Source organism: Rutilus rutilus (genome assembly GCF_951802725.1).
Source record: "Rutilus rutilus genome assembly, chromosome: 20".
NCBI classification, from domain to species: Eukaryota; Metazoa; Chordata; class Actinopteri; order Cypriniformes; family Leuciscidae; genus Rutilus; species Rutilus rutilus.
The window spans coordinates 27233680-27256614 of record NC_140225.1 but is presented as its reverse complement, the minus strand read 5'-3'; the positions used below and the strand labels follow the sequence as shown (position 1 = coordinate 27256614).

Sequence of the window (22935 nt, the reverse complement as noted above, 5' to 3'; positions counted from 1 at the left end):
ATATTTTAGCAGCTGTTAACATTAAATAAACATTTTAACTAGCATTTTACCACATCATCACAATGGGCTTTTTTCAGTTTTATTAAAAAATAAGACAGTTGTTGTAAATCTCAATCTCCACAATGTTGAGTGCATATCTTTGTATGATCTCTTTCCTGTATTGAGTTCCTGAAACAAGCCAAGACTCAAACAAACAGGATGGAAATAATGAGTGACAAGTTTCATCCTCACTGCAAACATTTCTAAAATGCTAAGATGAAAAAAAAAAAATTGGTGAATCAACCATTCGGTCTTGATGGATGAATGAATGAATCAATGACTCAATAAGACAGTGACTTGCCGCCATCTACTGGCAGTTTTAATTTTATATCTCTTTTATGTAGCCTAACAGTTCATTTTAGTTTAATTTCATATTTCAAAATATTATGAAATTGTATATAAAATAATTGCTGTGTAAATACATTTAAATACTGCTTTAGATGCACCTTCTGTGCCATTTCTGCAGTGCAAAAATAGATGATAAATTGATACTGATATTGTTTGATTCGTAGCACACTAAGCAAAATATTGTCAAATTATCGTTAGCAATAAAAACTTTGATTTCATTAACATGAGTCATCAATGATATCAAAACCAATGAGAAGAGGTTCTTGGGTCAGATTGCTCTCTCTCCACACATGGACCACTGCAGAGATTTTCAATCTGGCCAAGAGCACCTTGTTCAGGCAGTTTTGGACTGATTATTTTGATGCGAATACGAACATGGTTGCAATGTTCATATACATTATCCTGAAACAAACTGAACGGTAACACTTTACAATAAGGTCACATTAGGTAATATTAGTTAATGCATTAGCTAATATGAACTAATAATAAGCAATATGTTTTTAAAGCATTTATTAAACTTTGTTGATGTTAGTACTTCAGTAAAATCTAATTGTTCATTGTTCATGTTAGTTCACAGTGTATTAAATAATGTTAACAAACACAACTTTGGATTTTTAAAAATGTATTAGTAAATGTTGAAATTACCATTGACTAAATGCTGTAGAAGTATTGTTCATTGTTAGTTCATGTTAACTAAAGTAGTTAACCAATGTTAATTAATGAAACCTTATTGTAAAGTGTTACCAACTGAATTAACTCTTCCTTGCCTCACTGATGGCATTGAAAGGAATAACATTCATTCCTTTAAAATAAGCATTCATTGTTGTTTCCTGATTTTTAGCTGCTTGATTGAACTGATTACATTGTTTCATTGTGAGGAAAGCACACTGAAGTCATACAGCTCTCTGGCTTAAGTCTTGGTTTGAGTTTGCTTGGCTTGCGTTTAACTCTAACACCTTTTCCCCTTCCCTTAGAGGTCTATCTTGACATTATATTTGGGTCTGAACCATGGTACATTTGCATCAATGCAAGTACCACAAAGAATACTAGCGGAAACTTTCCACCAAATCTTTACACGCACAAATAGGCACTTGCATTTGTCTGCCGTGAATGCATTTCAAGAGATGCGAAGCAGAGATACAATAAATGAATAGTTTTTAGTAAGTGTTAGTGACGGCTTGCCAAGATGCAAATTATACATCAGTAATGATTCACTTCCACAAGTTGAACTGCAAACCATACTCCCATTTGTAAGTGGATTCAGGTGAAATTCACATTTAAGTGTAGAAAACTACTTTCACATAAACAAAACAAACCTAACTCTGAAATGAAACCACAAAAGTGTCCTAAAATATAAGCAAATTACCTTTAAAAACCACATCTATTTATGTACTTGTTTTCTACTGTCATGTACAAGAGGAACTTGGTACCTTTTGCAGCCATTGTGTGTTGTTCTCCATGATGGTCTCTAGTTGTTCTAGTCTTTGGACTGAGCTGTCGTAGTCAACCAGGTCATCTCGCTGCACTTGGTTGGTATAGGTACTTGAAGGACCTCCACAGTTCTGCGGTTCTGGCAGCAGAAAAGTGTAGGTGCATGGCCCGTTCTGGATCTGGTATGACTTCTTTCCTGTTGCATCTGAATTGGTCGTAAATGCTTCCCCAACACTAAGGCAATAAATTAGAAATAGTGTGCCGGTGTTCAGCATATTTGTTCTGAAAATATTTAATACTACTTCTACCTGTTTAAGTAAATATCTTTGTTCCTGTGTTATTAGAGGATGGATGTTTGAGGAATGAAGACTCTAAGTCTCTACATCCAGTTGATTCTCCTTTTCCAGGACTGTGCTCACACTCATTTATATGCCATCAAGAGTAGGAGGAGGAGACAGTGTCACAGAAGCAGTCGTAGAGTGTCACTCGCTCACAGGCTGATTGTACTCATCCCTCATCAGTCTAACAGGCTGTTGTATTACCCAAGTCCTCTGTGAAGGACTGAGACTCCTCCCATGACCCATGGCCTTTACTTGAGGAGCATTGCTTGGAAAGAGGAGGATAAAGAGCATTCCAGCCAGACCCTGAAGCTCTTAAGCTCTCCCTCTTGCCTGTATCTGCTGCTCCAACAAAAGCCAAGACAATGGTTCTGGTCGGCAAGAGAGGACGGGGACGCAGTGGTTGTATTTATGTTGTTCTTAGAGGCTGCTGCTGAAAAAAAAAAAACTCTACTCAGGATGCAGCTGTATAATTCAAGTAATGCAGCTTCAGCAGTGTCCAAGTCACACCAGACGACCACATGTCCAGATGTGTTTTTTGCTTTGCTTTTGTCCTTCCACATTCTCCTCTTCAAAGCACTGGTCCGTTTGAATGTTTGAAGAGAGGGTCTTTCAGTTGTCACTCACACTATCATTTCAAGACCATCACTTCCTGTCCTAAATCTTGAATACAGTGGGTTCCAAAAGTCTGAGAATCTTGTAATTGAAAACTGGAAGCACATTTTTAGGTTTTGGAAAAATGTCTTCAAAAAATGTAGAAAATCTGATATTGTTTGTCAGTTTTTCAGGTTAACTTGTTACTCAAATTGATATGTTGGTAATATGCCGAAAGATGAAAAGCTGCTTGTTTATAAAAGTATTTGGCTTTCACTAAGATGACATTTGTAAAAGCTCTTATCATGGAATTTAAAATGATTCCTGATTGTCATTAATGCAGTTGCTAAAAATAATCTTAATTTTCATATTGTCTGATATGGTCATGCATTTCTAGCGGTCATTGCTTTTCTTTGGAAGGGAGAAGCAGTTGATTGTGCTGTACAGCAGTTTTAAAGCGGTTTTTTTTTTTTTTTTACTCTGGCATTTTTATTTATTCAACATTACCAACAGCAATATGTGTATGGTCTTTTTGGTGGAGAAATTCTTCTGAAATCTGTTCAAATCAGTTTTTGTAAGGCTCTGGTGTTAAAAAAAATTAAATGTGTTAAACTTATGATAGTTATTCAAAGATGCGTAAAAAGTCCACCAGATACTGGTAAAAAAAAAATTTCAAAATAACAAACAGCCTACATTAGTATTTGACCTATAAAAATTAAATATTATTAGGCAAGTCCGTAAGAGCACTTCCTGATTTCAGATGATCACAGTATATTGGCCTGAAAAGCTGACATGAAGGAAGGGGAAGGCAGGTGTTGTGGGAGGAAATAATTCCGCTCAGAGGATGTTTTGTCTTTTAACCCCTTGGGTGTCTCCTCTGCTTGGATATTATGTCCTTGTCGTCACTTCCATTACACTTCCAAGAGAACATTGCTTTATGATGACCATCAAAGCTTCTATTCTAGTGTAGACACTCAAAGTATTACACACTCAAAGAAGAAGAGGTTCTATATAGAACAGGGGTTCTCAACTCTGGCCCTCGAGGTCCACTTTCCAGCAGAGTTTTGTTCCAACTCTAATCAAACACACCTTGAACAATCTAATCAATGTCTTCAGGATTACTAAAAGATATAGATAAGTGAATTTGATCAAGGTTGGAGCTAAACTCTGCAGGAAAGTGGACCTCGAGGGCCAGAGTTGAGACCACCTTATATAGATCCTTAAAGATCCTTTAGGGCAGTTGTGGCCTAATGGTTAGAGAGTGGACTTGTAACCCGAAGGTTGTGGGTTGAAGTCTCAGTACCGACAGGAAATGTAGGTGGGTGAATCCAGGTGGGATATTGAATATTTAATTACTACAATATTTATTCTTAAAATTACAACAGAATGGGAAAAAGTTGTTAAAAAATTTACATTTACACACAAACAAACCACTAACCGCAAATTAAAATTTTTAGCTCAACTTTCATGGGATAGAACGGACAGGATTGTGGAATATCAGGGTTTTTTTTTTTTTCCTGGCTCAAAATGAGGTGGAGGTGGTAAAATCCTGATCATGTGTCTTCAACTGGCTGAAGAAAACACTTTTTACAAGCACATATTTTTGGTATTTTGATAAGATAATTAGATTTTTATTTTGAGAATACTACCATTATATAGTGTACACAGTACACTCTGAGAATTCAAAGCCATGTTCAGATTTGAAAGTTCAAATTGAACAGAGAAAAAATGCATTGACTTGTACCTGAATTTAAAGGGGACTCAACCCTCTTTTTAGTTGATATAGTGTCTCAGTCTACATTACATTCACACTGGTGTTTTAGGAAAAATAATTAGAATACGATCATTATGATTTTATATTATTATTCCTATGACAGTAATAGCCATATATTGTAAACCAAATGAACTGTAAAATAAATGAAAATGACTATTTCACAAGTATAATTATTTTATGCTACAGTAGGGAAATCACAATACTTTTGTCCTAATTTCTGCACTTGCAAGAGATAAACCCTTGAGCTTTTATTTTCACTGAAACTAGTTGAGCTTCTATTCGTCACAACTGGTAGTCGCATTAAAATGATTGAAATTCTCATTGTTAAGCATGATGAAGTGGTAACATATTACACTGAAGTAGGCTTCTTTTAAATCAACATTTATTTGAAGTAATAGGTCTTCTTTGGCAAAAGTATATTTCCCTAATAGCCTATAACACATGCTTTACTACCTTCAAACCTAAATTAAAAAACCTGGATATAATTGGCAGTGAATGATGCATCTATGTTGCATCGTCAGATGAAGGTATATCAGTTATAGACAGGACTATGACACAAGTATTTGCCCTCCTACCGCCATATCCTGTGGTTGAGGCAGCATTTTTCATCTGTCCAGGGCCGGCCGCGGATCCTTAAAAAGTCTTAAATTCGATTTTTTTAATTTAAGGCCTTAAAAAGTCTTATTTTTACTTATGAAAGGTCTTACATTTTCGATGGCAATTTGACTTACACATATCTAAATGGTTTCCAAATTAGAAACATCTAATTAGCGTACTTTTTTTTTTTTTTTTTTCTTTCTTTGTGGATTTGCTTGTTCACGTGACATTGCGCGTCACATTCACGGCAGCATTACGTCTGTCTCCTGCACGCGAAACAGGAGGAGAGAAGGAGAAGCGAGTTGGTGAATGTCAGTTCAGTTCTAAATTAATTCTTTGTGTGTAGTGGTGTGCGACGTGTATTGTCTATTATGATATTGTAATCATTGTTTTAACGATGTACGAGGCACTGCGAGCTGACATCGCTTTTGTCTCTCGTGCCATCACTGCGTGATGTGTGCAATTATAGGTAACGTTAGGCTATGTTCCCAAATGAGTTTTTGTCTCATATTTATATCATATTATGTTGTTGTCATAGGCCTACAATATCACATCAGCAAGACTTCCGTTTTCCCGTGCACAGTTGCAAATGTGATTATTTATTTTATATAACAGTTAAATTAACAATAAATTAACATTGTGAGTTAAATTTTATAAACAATATTGTCAATATTGTTTGTTTTCCCTTTATTTCGCTGAGGAGAATTTCAAAATGAAGCCATAGCAGAGTCTCAATGCAACAGACAGCGATGATTTTTTTTTTGACTGGAATCCGTGTTTTGAACGAATCAATTTAATGATTCAATGAACAATCACTTGCTTCTTTCCCGAATGAATCAGCCGTTTGAACAAATCGGTTGAATGAATGACTCCCTCAACTCACTTATTAAAGGGATACTCCACTTTTTTTGGAAATAGGCTCATTTTACAACTCCCCCAGAGTTAAACAGTTGAGTTTTACCGTTTTCGAATCCATTCAGCCGATCTCCGGGTCTGGGGGTCCCACTTTTAGCATAGCTTAGCATAATTAATTGAACCGGACAAGACCATTAGCATCTCTCTCAAAAAAATGAACAAAGAGTTTCGATTCCAAACTCTCATTCCTGCGTAATAATCAAGAAACTTTGCTGCAGTACCATGGGTGAAGCAGGCGTAATGATATGACGCAGCGCATGCCGCCTGATAATAGGCTACCGAGCTGGGGACTATTATCAGGCGCTGCGTCATATCATTACGCCTGCTGGACTCATGGTACTGCAGCAAAGGTTCTTGATTATTACGCAGGAATGAGAGTATAGTTCCTAGCCATATCAGCCTAGAAAATCGCAACTTTACATTTTCCGTCGGTCTTAGTACACGATGTAACTACAGAAGAGTCAAGTTTTAAATAGGAAAAATATCGAAACTCTTTGTTAATTTTTTTGAGAGAGTTGCTAATGGTCTTGTCCGGTTCAATTCATTATGCTAAGCTATGCTAAAAGTGGTACCGCCAGACCCGGAGATCGGCTGAATGGATTCCAAAATGATAAAACTCAACTGTTTAACTCTGGGGGAGTTGTAAAATGAGCCTATTTCCAAAAAAAGTGGAGTATCCCTTTAAGACAGTGACTTAATTGCCGCCACCTACTGGCAGTTTTAGTTTCACATTTAGAGTAGCCTACCCTTTAATTAGAACGTTAAAATTAGAAATCAGTTCATATTTAACAATCTTGTAGCTTTATTTATGCAATTGTAAATGCAGTGTAAATATATTAATGCCAGATCTGATGCCACTTTTGTGTCACCTCTGCACTGCAAAGATGGATTTTGATTTAATGATTTAATTTGACTGGTAACAGTGGTATTGTGTAATTATTCTAATCTAATATAATTTAATTTGAATGTTAGAATTTGACATAAAAGGTGATGCATACATCTACAAATGTCCATATATAGGTGAAAATGCCCCTGGAAATCAATTTAAGATGGCAAATATTACCCCTTAATAAAAAAATTTAATTTCTGTCACTGCTGTGAACTGACCACTGCATAGAATATGAAAAATATGAATGTCTTCGTCAGTCAGCTTTCAACAACAGGCCTAAACCAGCCATGGTACCAAGCACAAAAACACAATCAGTAAAATATTATCTAATTATTATCAACAAAACTTTTACAATATCGAGACATATTTTGTCAATATTGTACACCCCTAATGCATGGTATTAATTTTGATTTCTTCGGGTCTTAAAAAGGTCTTAAAAAGTATTAAATTTGACTTTACAAAGTAAATTTGACCAAACAAATTTCTACGACTGCAGTTTTCAGTAGAGAAATGCACACCAGAAAACAAGGTTTTTTTTTATTTATTTTTCTTGTTTTACTTTTGACAAATCAATGTATCAAATGTCAGACCTGTGTAATTTTTTGTAATACTATTATCATCTTTAATATTTATTATTTGAAGAAATAATAATGGTGGGAGTAAAATGTGTGAAGGTAAATCCTGTATATCCTTCTGAGTGATCACAGTATTAGTAACTTTGTTGCTGCATGTCACCAGTGGCTGTACTATTTGGTAGCTAGTAGACGACATTCCTGTTTCTGGAATGTCACTACAGCTCAGAATCATCTTGAATCAGAATCAATCACACACACACATACACACCCCTCACATAAAATCAGTGCAGAAAAGGCAAAGAAATGACGGCCATCGCTCAGGTGCAGGGGATGAATAATTTTCCCGTATTACATGTTTGGGAGGGCTCCTGTTTGTGTTAGTCATTTAATGTCACAAGGAAGTTGCAGGAGGAAGGAAATTACACAATGACCTTCTTTTTCTTAAACAGCGTTTACAACGTGCAAAAGCTCTGTCCATTTTATTCTGATGAGAGAGTTTGTCATTTACAGGTTTGGGAGGCTATTTTTTCCTTTCATTACACTAGAGACCTGCTCACACTGAAAAACATTGTTAAATAAAACATTAATATGGAAACTCCATTTAACCCTTTAATGCATCAATTAAAACAAAGAAAAAAATCTTAAAAGAAAAAAAGTTGTGCTTGTACAATTGTGACAGGGCAACTGTACAGTCTTATTTATGACAGCATACTTTAAAATTACTTCTTTAATATCTACCACTACTACTGCAGTGGACCATCTAAAAATACATCAACTATCCCTTCAATGTCATTTTCTCTCCAAACCAAGAACATTCCCAAAATCTATTTTTCCAAAATGATGTATTTATCGATGAATTACACATGTCCACTGCAGTAGCAGTGGTAGATATTCAAGAAGTAATTTTTAAAGTATGCTGCCATAAATTAAGACTGCACAGTTGCCCTTTCACAATTCTACAAATAGGGGTTGCACGACTATTGATTTCTCCTCGTCGATTACCGTGTCTACACCAGACGTGACCGTTGACGCGTTGCGTAATGCTACAAGCTGTCTACACTGGACGCGACAAAGCAACCGTTGTAAATTCATTTGTCCTTCCTATCACAAGTGCTTGGAGTACGTCATAAATATAACGAGGCATAGGTTTACTGTCGGGGATTTGGCGTCTGGTATAGACACGGTGTGACTCGTCAAAACAATACCCGAGTTACACGAGTACTCATGGTTTGTTACCTCTAAAAAGGGACATAAAAATAAGTCAAACAAGTGTTTATTAATTGGCACAATGTTTTCAACAATTGCGTTTTTTACGTGTTGTAAAATCATTAAAATAACAGGTTTCATTTTGTTTTTAACAGGAAAAATAACATGTAAATTGGCATGCAACACATAGCCTTGACATCTGCATTTTTACGCAAGACATTTCTCCTTATATAAAACCTTATTTAAAGCCAACTCACCGGGAAAATAATACGTACATACACATATACAGTCATTAATAAAATTAATTTTAACAGTTGGCAGTTAGTTATTATACAACATTAGCCACCTCATATAAAATTTCACAGGTGTAAAATAACCTACAAAAAACTGTATTGTAACAGTAAATAACAGATCTGTACTTGCATCACTTAGATCTTCACTCAACCGGTTCAAAATAGTTTCTGATAAAATAAGACAAAATTAATGTAGGCCTAGTCTATTTCCTGTCATCATCGGTTGTGTCCGTCATTGGTTGCGGTCATGGTTCACTGGTTTGCATTAAGAAAAACAATAGTGTCTACATGAAGTTATGGTTATTGCACGGTCGATTAATCGATGGCTTCTGACAGCACCTACTAGTGGTTGAAGTAGCCGACTACATGACTAGAGCAGCGTTTCCCAACCGGGGTGCCTTCTGGCGAGAGCAGGGGTGCCGTGTAAAAACTCCATCAAACATTTAAAAATTGCTAAAATGTGTAAAAAAAAAACTAAAACATTTTACCATCAATCTCGGATCGTCTGAAGTCTCTAATAACAACAAATAATGCGCACAAATTTATAATAAAAATGCAAATCATAAGTTTTCGTCGTTGAATTGCGGAGGTTGCGCTTGCGCGTGATTTTATTCCCGTGCCTCATTCCCAGTGCGTCCACATAAAGCTGCCTATTTTTCATTGTTGCGCTTACGGTCAAATACACCGTTGTCACAACGTCCGTCTTGCCGCGTATTCACATAAACACATCGGTTATGTCCGTGCTGCTGTCAACGGTAACACGTGCGATTAATGTTTTTCAGTTTAACGCGTTAAAAATATTTAACGCAATTAAAGCAGCATCCGTTTTTTTTTTTTTTCTGTCATCCTTTGGCTAGCGTTACATTATATAATCACGTTCTTCTTCATGCAAATGCTTTTAAACCATGCAAGCGAGAAAATACAAAAGAAAATGCGCTGTCTGTGATGCTGACACACACGACGCACAGAACGATGCGCGCCAGAATCGACTTCTCTTTCGCGCTTTCGCTTTGAGTATCCTCATGAGAGCAGTCTTAAATGAGTTAAATAAAGTCTTAAATGACCGTTAAGAGCTGTGAGAAAATGGGACGCGTGTGGGATCCACATGTGCAGCAGTGACATCAGAATCAAATAACACTCCATTCATAAAAAGATGCCATTAAACAATTATTTGAAATGTACTGTCTTTGTTGTTTCTACATTCATTTGGAGATTAACTGTGAAATTATTACATAAAATATATTAAAAACAAGCTATCTTGTGCAATTATAACAAAATTATCCCAATATAAAAACACAAATACACTGCTCAATTACCATTGCAAATCTCACCTAAATGTTTGCTCACTCAATGTTTATATATGAATAAAAGCCTTAATTAAATATGTCATCATGTAAAGTAATCTCTTCAGAAGAAATTAATGATTTCCTAGACTTTACATGGATGGACAAAAAAAAAAAAAAAGATAATATTAAAAATATCTATATGACAGTAGGCCTAGAGTTCTCAACGGGTCGGGTCGGCCCGACAAACCCGACGGGACCCGCGGGTTCGGGCCGGGTTCGGGTCGAAAATATAATCAAATGACTCGGGTCGGGTCGGACCTCGGGCTTAATCCGCTCAGTAAAAAAAAAAACTAAAAAAAAAACATTTATTAATCATCGCTGCTGTTCACCGTAAAGAAAGTCTGGCTGCTGCGTAACGTGCATCATGGAGAGGGGCGGGGGCAGACCTGACGCCGCTGCGTGCGCGGCTGCGCGCCTTTATAGCCTGGAGAAGAAGATGGAGTTGGTGAGAAGTAAACTTGCCGCAGGTGAATTCACCGTCGCTACTACAGCCTATTTATATATTTAAAGTTTATTGTTTCAGTTGTTTGTATTGTTAAAAGGCGTGAACATTAAAGGCTGATTTGAATTCCCGTCTGCTGGTCATGATAATACGTGTATGAGAGAGAAAAAAAATCCGACGCGGCGTCGGGCCGCGGGCCGGGTTCGGGCAGATAATTCATGTTTATGTGTCGGGTTACATCGGGTCCGGGCTTTAAAAGCCATGGGCCGGGTCGGGTCGGGTTGTCATTTTCAGGCCCGTTGAGAACTCTAAGTAGGCCTATATGGCAGTTCTTCCCTGTGGTATTGAAAATTGATACATTTCAAGGTATAGTATCAAAGTAGTCTCGTGACAACACTAGTTTAGGGTGCCACACATTTTTTAAAATTTTCAAAGGGTGCCTTGACTGAAAAAAGGTTGGGAAACACTGGACTAGAGCACCCCCTAGAGCAGAGGTCTTCAATCCTGCTCCTGGAGGGCCACTGTCCTGCAGTGTTTAGTTCCAACCTTCTTCAGCACACATGCCTTTGTATTTTCAAATGATCGTGAAGAGCTTGATGAGCTGATTCAGGTGTGTTTGATTGGAGTTGGAACTAAACACAGTGGTCCTCCAGGAGCAGGATTGAATACCTCTGCCCTAGAGCAGAAGGGTGCAAAATGGCCTCAAAGGTGTCCACTGTAGATCCTTCCACTGTAGATCTCAACAGGTTGAGATCACACTTGTTCATCTGTAACAAAAAACATATTGAAGCAAAATACATATCACATTTTTGTGATCCTATATTCCTTCAGGTCAGAACTATTTACCTTAACTCCTGTTAACAGGGTCCGTGTACTTTTTGGTCATTTCATTTCCTGTTTGGAATGGAATAACGAGAAATGAAAACCAGCTCGTTTATTCGTTTTTTAGTTTAGTTTAAAAAACGAAAAATGAGATTTTGGCTCGATTTTTCATTTTTCGTTTGTGGTTTACAAATCGGTTTATGGGTTCAATATTTCATTTGCACACGTGGGCGGTGCTGAAACGCCCCTTTCATCTGATTGGTCATACTATATCAAACCGCTCCGCCTTCAGTAAGCTACGAGCTTTTCTTTCTGTAAAATAATGTCTGAAACCACCACTCACTGTTAACTACGCACAATATTTGAAGCAGACTATGTTGCTGTTCACGTAATTCGTGCTGCTGCGACTTGCAAGTGTGACTCCATTAATGTGAGCCACAGTAAATGACAGATTATTTTAGCATGATGTATTTCCCATTGACAAATACAGTGCAAATAGTTCAAATATCTCTTTGGATAAAAGGGAAGTGGAAATAAAAATCAATAATAGGCTGAACTGTACCATGATATGTCCGTAACATATGCGTAGATGACCTACCCATAACTGTTACATTAGAGTTAGCTAAGTTTAACACAGTTTGTACAGTAGCTATAAAAGTTAAAAAATTATGTCTAAAGTTGAAAACCCAACAACCCAATGGGAATATATCCTTGTTGTGTAAAACATCTGTTCATAATCTGTGATTACACAATTCCAATCCGAATAGCACCGGGAGGCGTCTGGAATAACTCTGCAATGATCAATCCGAATTTTTAAGACATCTAATTTTACAGTAGGCTCATATTCAGAATATCGACCTTCTTGTATAACGCCAACGACCGCACAAATGGGCTTCCTTTGTGAAATATAGCAGACCACCGTTTTAAATAACAGTTTAAAAAAGATGGTTTGTTATAGTCCGACAGACAGACAGACAGACAGACAGATAGACAGATAGATAGATAGATAGATAGATACAGTGCTATGCATAAGTTTAGACACCCATGCTAAAGTTGACTAAAAAGAGGAATAAAAAATCATCTTTTGGAAATTGAACTTAATGCCTTAATTTAAAAAATTAGGAAAAATCCAACCTTTAAGGACACCAATTTTCTTTGTGAATGAATAATGTATCGTAAATAAATAAATGTTCTTCCTTAAAATACAGGGTGCATAAGTTTGGACACCCCTATGTTAAATTCCCATAGAGGCAGGCAGATTTTTATTTTTAAGTATTTAAAAAAAATAATTTTTTAGGATACTATGCATCCTGATAAAGTTCCCTTGGCCTTTGGAATTAAAATAGCCCCACATCATCACATAGCCTTCACCATACCTAGAGATTGGCATGGGGTACTTTCCACAAGATCTAGAAACTAGCTATTAGGCTAACTGAAATAAAACCATGCCAATCTCTAGGTATGGTGAAGGCTATGTGATGATGTGGGGCTATTTTAATTCCAAAGGCCAAGGGAACTTTATCAGGATGCATAGTATCCTGGATCCATGAAGTAACTGGCCTTTAAAAATAAAAATCTGCCTACCTCTATGGGAATTTAACATAGGGGTGTACACACTTATGCACCATGTATTTTAAGGAAGAACATTTATTTATTTACGATACATTATTCATTCACAAAGAAAATTGGTGTCCTTAAAGGTTGAATTTTTCCTAATTTTTTAAATTAAGGCATTAAGTTCAATTTCCAAAAGATGATTTTTTATTCCTCTTTTTAGTCAACTTTAGTATGGGTGTCTAAACTTATGCATAGCACTGTAGATAGATAGATAGATAGATAGATAGATAGATAGATAGATAGATAGATAGATAGATAGATAGATAGATAGATAGATAGATAGATAGATAGATAGATAGATAGATAGATAGATAGACAGATAGATAGACAGATAGATAGATAGATAGATAGATAGATAGATAGATAGATAGATAGATCTTGAAGTGTAAAGCTGGTTCTCATACACAGATAATGCCTATTTATGAATGAAATTCATGCGTTTATTTGTCATTTAAACTGATGCAAACAGGGAAAGAGTAGAAAAGACGTATTATCCTGTCGCCCCCTCTAGTGGACAGCATTAAGTATTACTGCCTTCATTGCTCAGATAACACAGGCAAGTCAATGGATTTTTTGGGGAAGTCAGTCTGACCAGACCACTAGTTAGAAAAGATATTAGCGAGTCAGACCAGTGTGAAGGTCTGAGCTGAGTTTGGTGATGCATTTAAGTTCTAGGCGGAGTCAATTTCTCATAATAATAATGTTTAAACATACACTCTCAGAAAAAAAGGTACAAAAGCTGTCACTGGGACAGTACCCTTCAAAAGGGTTCTAATATGTACCATTTAGGTACTAATATGTATGGTACCAATATATAACTTTGAGGGACTTATATGCACTCTTTAGGTACAAAGGTGTACCTTTTGAAAAGGTACCGCCACAGTGACAGCTTTTGTACCTTGTTTTCTGATATGCTAGCTTTTTCAAGCCAACATAATAAAGAAAACTCAGAGAAACATCGACCAATTCAGTATGTAATAAAATTTTATTAGTTTTATAATAAAACTAATAACATTTTAAAGGTATGCCGTGCTCTTCAACCGACATGATTTAATTAATCCCAAACCTGGTAATTTTGTCAGTATACGTTCACTTACAGTTTCTCTCTTTTCTGTCTCTTTCTTTTCATGTGAACTGAGGCTACGCGTGCATACAATCTCATTTTTCGTTTTTTAAACTAAACTAAAAAACAAATAAACGAGCTGGTTTTCATTTCTCGTTATTCCATTCCAAACAGGAAATGAAATGACCAAAAAGTACACGGACCTAACAGGGTTTAAACTATCAAGTGTCCAGTGGTTCATCACTTTAAAATCCCCCCTTGACATTATTTCAGCAGATTCCTCTGTTTTGTTTTTTTAGGCTGGAAGGCACACTTGGTTGGCAACACTATCACTGAATTAAATTACACATCTTTACATACTGTATATAAATAACATTTCTTATCAATATACATTGAGTGACACAGAGAGGAAAACTAATGACGCAGTTTACTAAGACTACGATGATTAAAATGGCGTCTTAAAGACAGACAGATAAAGATAGGCGCAAACAGAATACTATACAGTGACATCAACTGTTTTAATAATGAAGTTTAGTATCACACCGGACGCTATTGTGGTAGTGAAACTGTGATGAGTCATGCATCTAGCAGTTAGAACGTAACGATAACAGATACACTTTTAAGCAAAATAATTATAAATGTTAAATGATTGAATCAATATAAGTTAATTTCTTATCAGTAACACACACAATATTGCACAAATTATAGCGATCACAAAGAAGTAATGTCTTCACTCTCTGTCCAAAATGTGTACAATCTGGGCCAATTTGAACTAACATAGTAAGGTGGATCTATACCACACCCCATCAGTTATATTCAGTTCTATACTCCCACCTGTTGGCACAGTTGTGTAACTTGGAGAACAACTTTTGTTATGTCAAGATCTGAGGCAGGGAGCTGACCCTTGCGCTGTTGAGAGCGAGAGTGTGAAGAGAAGACATGCCCTTTTGTTAAAGGTGGGGGGGGTTATCCGCTGAAACAGCGGTTATCCGCTGAAACAGCGGTTACTACTTTATAGCACACACACTCATAGGGACAATAACAGCACTAGCAACAAACACTGCCTGGAACTGAACAGGCGCTTGGAGGTGAGGGCCGTGGCGCTTTGGGAAGGGGTTGCGCTTAAAGGTGCTATAAGCGATCTCACGCGTTTTTTAGGCTAAAACATTTTTTTTCACATACCGCAAACATCTCCTCACTATCCGCTAGCTGCCTGTCCCCTGAACACACTGTAAAAAAACACGGTCTCTGCAGACAGCCCACGCTCCACAAACTGCAGCAAAAACAAACTGAGCAACAAACAGAGCGACCCGCACCACGAAACATAACAAACTGTTCCAGCCAATAACCGACAAGAATGATGTGGGGGTGGGGTTCGGGGGTTAGTGCGCGGATGAGGAGGAGGGAGGGTCTAGCTAGCCTCCGTTTTGTTTGATAATAATTCAAACATCAACAAAAGGGTTACGCCAACCGAGATCGCTTATAGCACCTTTAACGCACTGGTTGATGCAGGAAATGATGCGATGACGTTTGAGCCGTAGTGAAGCATTCGTTGAAGCGGTCTACTGCAGAGCCAAAAAGGCCAGTCAGAAAACCGGGAAATCAAGGAGAGCCGTTTTGTCCGCTCATTTGATCTCCAACAAGTTCAGCCAGAGGTGGTGATCAAGGGCCACTAGGCTGCTCTTTGCACGGCCGTCATCTTGGTGGCTCGCAGGGTGAGGTTGGTCATGCAGCACAGGACTCTAAAGATGGATGTATCTGGGCCTGACTTGTCCATAAACCTCAAATTGCAGAATAAATGCTTACATTTTCAGACTGAGAGAGCTTTCCTGTACTGGGTTTAAGACCCATTCATTCTACATCAATCCCAATAGACTTTTCAAGCACCGTGTGATTAGTTCACATCAGTATTTTGTGCTGCTTCATAAATGTATGTATTACAAAAGATCATGTTGACAAATAGGTTTATGGTGCGTTATTGTTTTGCAACATGTAGTCTGCTGAGTTCAGTGTGAGCTGTGTGGGAAAAATCACCCTCGCCTGCAGAGTTTAGGACAAGTCAAGTTAACAAGACTTTGTGTTGATCTATCATTAACAGCCTATAATGAGAATAAACGCCAATATATTTATCAATATTTTGCTTGCTAGCATAACCATGAAAAGCAGAAATCGTGATTACGTTCATATAAGATTAATTATGAAGCACTGGTCTCCTCTAGTCCGCTTGTTCATTCTGTGACACAGAAAAGAGTTTAATAAACGGCAGAAAAGGAGCAAAGCACTACTATCAAAAACAAACTCCGTCAAGGAGTTTCTGCAGATTCACTATAAACTAGAATGTAAAATGTATGTCGACACTGTCGTAGATTTTTCCCTAAACCTAACTACCTGGGTCGTCTCCAATCGACGTTCCCTATGTAGTCTACCTGGGTCGTCTCCAATATATAGTCTACCTAACTAGCTTTCTTCCTGCGCAGGAATAATCGACAAACAGACTTCTGCAAATGTCCTCTAAATGCTTTAATCATGGCCGGAGGATCTCTTGAGCAGTTCTCAGAGACTCTCCCCCAAGAAGAAGCAAGGCCGGAGGATCTCAGACAAATTCCATTGAGAATCCCACCAGCTAAAAGAATACAACCGTTTTTATAGAATAAGGAGGTAGGGCAAAAATGTCATGCTGCATTACATAATTTCCCCACAATTTGATTGGTTTTCATAGACAAACCCTTCTGTTACCAGGTAGAACCAAACTCTTGGTTTCAAGTTTAGACATCTGTCTAGTTTCATTTCCCATATTTGTTATTTTTACACTCACACAACACAACATACAACATTCAAAAACACAGGCCAGAATGTTTTAGTACATTGTGTTTTAAAGTGTTAGCATGTTAGGCCTAATAAGGGAAGTAAGGTTAGATGTTAGAAACATGGTTAGTTTAATATACAGTTTACTATTTTATCTATTAAAAATCCACCACAATACGATGGAGGAGCGTTAGGAACTTGGAGCGTGGTCGGGGTGCGTGCGAGAAATGGAAACCCCAGAGTAAATCTGGAGCAGCAGAGACATTACAGAATGCATTTAGTGTGGATTAAAATCCACTCCGCCATTATACTGTACTCTGCCTGCTGGAGGTGCACCTCAACCCATGAGCCCCATAGCCCTGTGCATGTCCCTGTCCAGGAATTTTAATAGTCTATTGCTGACATCAGGGCACACTGTGACACTTTCCAGCTTTTTGCAGACCCCTTTTTAGCTGATGTGCAGTGTGTCCCGTGTGTTGCAAATGGAAAAATTTTTTCAAGAATTACTTCTATTCTTCCCAGAGCTGTCCAATGTGTTCAGTCAGGTAAAATGCCTTTTTGAGTACATGTCTGTGATATATATATTTCTTTTTTTTTCAACTTTGAGCTTTAATAAATGCAAATACATATCTTGGTTTGGTGGTGCCCATTTAGAAGCTGTACTATGGGTTTCAACTGTGACCTCCATCAGAGCAAATGTGGATCAGTGTGAGCAGAAGCTTTCAGGTGTCTGGCAAGAAATAGAATGAAGTACAAATATATTAAGGGATTGCATTTGTTAGTTCAATGCAAGGTTTCAATTAGTTTTAAAAAGGAAAAAAATTGCACTAACTGTAAAATAATCTAATGCATATAAAATGTATACAGCAATTATTAGTTTTATTTTTTTTTAAATATGACAAAAGTATGTAAGTAATAGCATTTAAAAAGTATATTATCAGAAATATTGCACTTTCTTGTACTTGAATGTTGAAATGGCCCTCCTGTGAGTAAATGTCTGTTGTAAATGTCAGTCAAGTGCTGCAATTTTAGTTTGAGACCCCTGGTGTTTGGGCTCATGTTACCCAAAATATTTGGAAAAAGAACATGGGTTGGAATAATATTTTCTGTTTTTCCAGATATGCCGACTGCAGCAGCATCTCTCTGCTGGGGAACATCAGCAGGACCTGTTCCAGAAGCAGCTGCCCATGTTTGTGTCCCCACACTCCCAGCCCCCCTGCAGCAGCCTAACAGAACTCATCCAGCTGTGTGGAGGAACTGTGTGCCGGAGTGTGCGGCAGGCCGGGATCTGTATTGGAGAGTATAATGGCAAGAAACCAGAGGGGAGCCACAGTCTTTCTGAACAGTGGATTTTAGGTAGGATGGCCTATTAATGATAACGATGAGCAACGAGTGATGTATTATCACCATAACGCACCCTAAACAAAATCCATGTGTGCCACAGGACATTAAGGGACACTTTTATGCTTTCAAAGCTAGATTGCTATTGCTAGCCTCTACAAAACTGCACACCATTAATAACCCTCAGCTAGTGCTGCTCGATTATGGAAAAAATCATAATCACGATTATTTTGGTCAGTATTGAAATCACGATTATGCAATTTCACAAACCGCGTGAGTGTTCAGCGGTGCTGCGTCTTCTCTCTCTCTCTGTCACTCAAAATGGGTTGGACAAAGCAAGCGTTGAAAACTACACTCTCGCGTTTAGGAGTCGGGACATGACGGAATTGTCACTTGCACAATCAGGCCAGTACTGCATCATAACTAAAGTTGATAATTTTCACTTCTTTAAGTCTTATCAGTTTAAACATTCACAGAGAGTTTACGGCTTCGGGAGGGGCGGAAGTGCGCGTGCGCGTGTCATTCAGAACACAAGACAAAATAAGAGTGTTCTTGCAAAACAGAACGTGGCAAAATAATAATTTTTACTTGATTGTACTATTTTGGTGATCCTTGGGAGCCGAAATCGAAATTAAATTATTTGCACAGCCCTACCCTCAACATTAATAATCATTGTTAAAATATTAAGAGCTTGTAATTATCTTAAGTATCTTAAAATCTACACATACTGTTCAAAAGTGTATTTATATGCATTGAGTTGCCTTCTTGAGCATCAGTAAATGGTTTCACCTTTTGTTATATTTATGCGCATTTTGAATTGTCTGAAAAACCTACTTTTTCGAACTCCTCCTTGACCATATGTTCGATGTTCATGAAAATTGAAACAGATCGTCTCCAGACCATGCCGACACAAAAATTTAAGTTGATTAGTCAAACCATTTTCGAATAACTCCCAAACAAAAGAGCATGCCAAAGTGGACATGAGGCTATATCTTTAAACATAGATATAAAAAAACTATTTTGCCAGAGTCGGTCGAACTTCCAATCCGCCGTTTTTCTTTTCTTTAAAAAACGTTTTTTTAACTCCTTTTGGAACGTTTATCTGATTTTCACGAAATTTGAGTCAGATCATCTTCAGACCATGTCAGCGAAAAGTTATGGATTTTGTGTTGATAAAATCGTTTTCGTACTCTGCATCAACGAATTTGATCGCAGTATGCAAACTGTATCTGAGAATGTATCTCTGGAAATAATTACATATTGACAACAAACTGTATGCGTGTAATTGTCACTGGACTGACCATGCCAGATCAATTTGGTTTCAGTGCCACATGTTGGTCAAAAGTAATAAGCGATTGTCACAAATTATTGTATTTATGGGCTTTCAACCATTTTGCTTAAAATTATCTCCAAATGTTTTTACTGTTTTACTGCAGTTTTTAAAATTAAGTTTTTACCAGATGTTGTGTGTGTTTATCTCTTTTTTTTATAAAGCAGTAGTGTGTAGTTAGGTGAGGTATAGATGTTCTAAACTGATTAAACAAGAAAAAAACGTATCGTTATCTGCAGATACTCAAGATAATGGTATCAGACATGAGAAAGTGATATCAATCAAGCTTATATATTTTATATTACTAATGTTTTTATGCTTTTCAGACAGTGTCACCCATCTCATACTACTCCCATATAAAAATTATGTCTTGGAATGAAGATCCCTGGAATTTGATACTCCTGAAGTTGTAGAAATTGGCTGTGACTTTATTATTATTTGTAATCTGTGTAGCTACTATTATTAAACATTTATATTGTATTATGTGTTTTTGGCAACTTAAGTAGTGCAGTGTTACTGTCTTATTATTTAGATTTCTTATGTTACTGTGTGTTTATTTGTAACAAGCAATTTAATAAAACTATGACTGTAAAAGCTTAAAACATACTTGCAATAAATGTAAAGGTGGTTGAGAGTAAAGAGTACATGTTCGCCTGAATGTACCATGGTTGTACAAGGCACTGTTGAAAATAAAATTGACAAACTTGACTGTGTCTTGTCTGATAATGTAAAAGTTGACTGTCAAATACTTGTCTGACTTGTCAGTAAGGATGTTACAGTTCTCTTTTTTTGCCCGCCTGGCCATGTAAAGAATGTTTGTTTAGATGGCATTTCGCAGTGTTATTCAAATGGAAGTCCATCCACACCGAGGAACATAATTGCGTCATTTTACCGTTTCTACAGATCAAAGTGAGTAGCATGTTAAAACAAAGGAGCAGTTCCCACCACAAGCGCTCAGGGTCCTTTACGGTAATTATATTGTGCCGCTACATCCACTAATATTCTTATTGCAATGACGTTTTGTTTTATTTTATTGACATTGATTAGCTTGTTCAGATGTGATTAATTAGGGTTGGAGCTAAACTCTGCAGGACAGCGACACTCCAGGCGTTGCCTATCCCTGGGTCTGTTTCTATCAGTTTTATGAAAAAATAAAGGCATAGAACCAGTTTTTTGTAGTGCACTGACAACATAAAGTTTAATTATAAGGTTAATAATGACGCCAGGGCTTGGGCCCGTCAACGCTGCTATTATTGTGTACTATTATTCAATAATTGATTATCTTTACAATGGAACTGAATCAACACTGAACTGACTTCAGCTGAATAACAGCCGAAATGCAAAATTTTCCTGTTATCACTGTAAAGCTGCTTTGAAATTATTGTATAAAGCGCTATATAAATACCGGTGATTTAAATTGTGCACATCGCCACCCAATTAGTAGTTGTGCAATCTTTTCGTTTAATATTTAATCACTGTGAATAAGAATTATATTGGGGTTTTTTTTGTTACTAATGAAAAGAAATACCGATTAAACAAACAGTATGTGATTTTACATTTACCTTTATTCATTTAGCAGATGCTTTTATCCAAAGCAACTTACAAATGAGAACAATAGAAGCAGTTAAACTAACAATAGGACAACAATATGCAAGTGCTATGACCCTTCCCAGTTTAATCTAACGCAGTACCTGTATTTTTTATTATTATTATTATTTTATTTTTTTAAAGATAATAGATATAGAATAGAAGATAAAGTGTTAGTATTAATGGATCAAGTGTTGCCGAAAAAGATGCGTCTTCAGCCATTTCTTGAAAATGGCTAAGGACTCAGCTGCTCTGGTTGGGTTGGGCAGATCATTCCACCAGCAGGGAACAGTCAAGGAAAAGGTCAGAGAAAGAGATTTAGTGCCTCTTTGAGATGGCACCACAAGACGGCGTTCACTTGCAGAGCGCAAGTTTCTGGATGGCACGTAAGTCTGAAGTAATGAGTTTAGGTAAAAGGGAGCAGAACCAGTGGTTGTTCTGTAGGCAAAAGTCAGTGACTTAATTTGATGCGATCAGCAACAGGCAACCAGTGCAATTTTGTGAGGAGAGGAGTGACGGAGAGGTTTTATAGTGCAAGCTTGAAGACCTGCCAGGAGAGCATTACAATAGTCCAGTCTGGATAGAACAAGTGCTTGGACAAGGAGTTGTGTAGCATGCTCTGATAGGAAGGGCCTGATCCTCCTGATGTTGTATTAGGCAAATCTGCAGGACCGGGCAGTTCTAGCAATGTGATCTGTAAAGTTCAATTGATCATCAATCGCAACTCCAAGGTTCCTGGCTGACCTTGGAGTTATGGTGACGAACCTAGCTGAATGGAGAAGTTGTGGTGTAGTGTTGGGTTGGCTGGGACCACAAGCAACTCTATCTTCGCAAGGTTTAGTTGAAGGTGGTGGTCCTTCATCCAGCCAGAAATGTCTGTCAGGCAGGCTGAGATGCGAATATCTACCGTCAGATCATCAGGCTGTAATGAGAGGTAGAGTTGTGTTTCTGAATCATAGATCCTAGTGATGTCATGTAGATGGAGAAGAGAAGTGGTCCAAGCACTGAGCCCTGAGGCACCCCAGTAGCTAGATGTTGGGTCTTAGACACCTCACCCCTCCACGACACCCTGAATGACCTACCTGAGAAGTAAGACTTGAACCATTGGAGTGCGGTCCCCGAGATGCCCTTCGTCTTTAGGTTTGACAGGAGGATCTGGTGGTTAACTGTGTCAAAGGCAGCAGACAGATCCAGCAGGATGAGAACTGAGGATTTTGAAACTGCTCTTGCCAGTTTCAGAGCTTCAATTACCGAGAGCAGGGCATGTAGACGGCTGTAATATGGTTGTATACGTTGTTGTTTTTTTATGTTTAGTCATTTTGCTTCCACATTGCTTGAAAGGTCTATTTCTAATAAACATACAAAATACACTGTTGTTCTCTGTAATGCTCTTTGACCATGTGTCACTGTATACCTGGATGATATTCAGTGGTTATCATTGTTACAAATGGTTTATCTATTTTGATTACACAGCAAACATTCATTCAACATTATCGGTCATAAAGATCGATGCGTTGTGGTTGTGTCTAGGCGCAGGTCCTCCATCTGATCTAGATACAGCCCATTCGGCTGACTACATCATG

At 37.5% G+C, this 22935-nt stretch overlaps 2 protein-coding genes across 2 annotated transcripts in view; one reads left to right on the top strand and one right to left on the bottom strand.

The window, feature by feature from the left end:
- Positions 1-2162, bottom strand: part of angpt2a (angiopoietin 2a) — a 30454-nt gene extending 28292 nt beyond the window's left edge. Inside the window, exon 1 of the mRNA XM_084390754.1 lies at positions 1818-2162. Coding sequence (XP_084246880.1) covers positions 1818-2093 — 276 coding nt within the window. The 5' untranslated portion in view covers positions 2094-2162. The remainder of the gene's footprint in view (positions 1-1817) is intronic.
- mcph1 (microcephalin 1) overlaps positions 1-20473 on the top strand; it is a 105982-nt gene extending 85509 nt beyond the window's left edge. The window contains exons 14-15 of the mRNA XM_084390753.1: positions 18213-18450; positions 20092-20473. Coding sequence (XP_084246879.1) covers positions 18213-18450; positions 20092-20144 — 291 coding nt within the window. The 3' untranslated portion in view covers positions 20145-20473. The remainder of the gene's footprint in view (positions 1-18212; positions 18451-20091) is intronic.
- The last annotated feature ends 2462 nt before the right edge of the window (positions 20474-22935 follow it).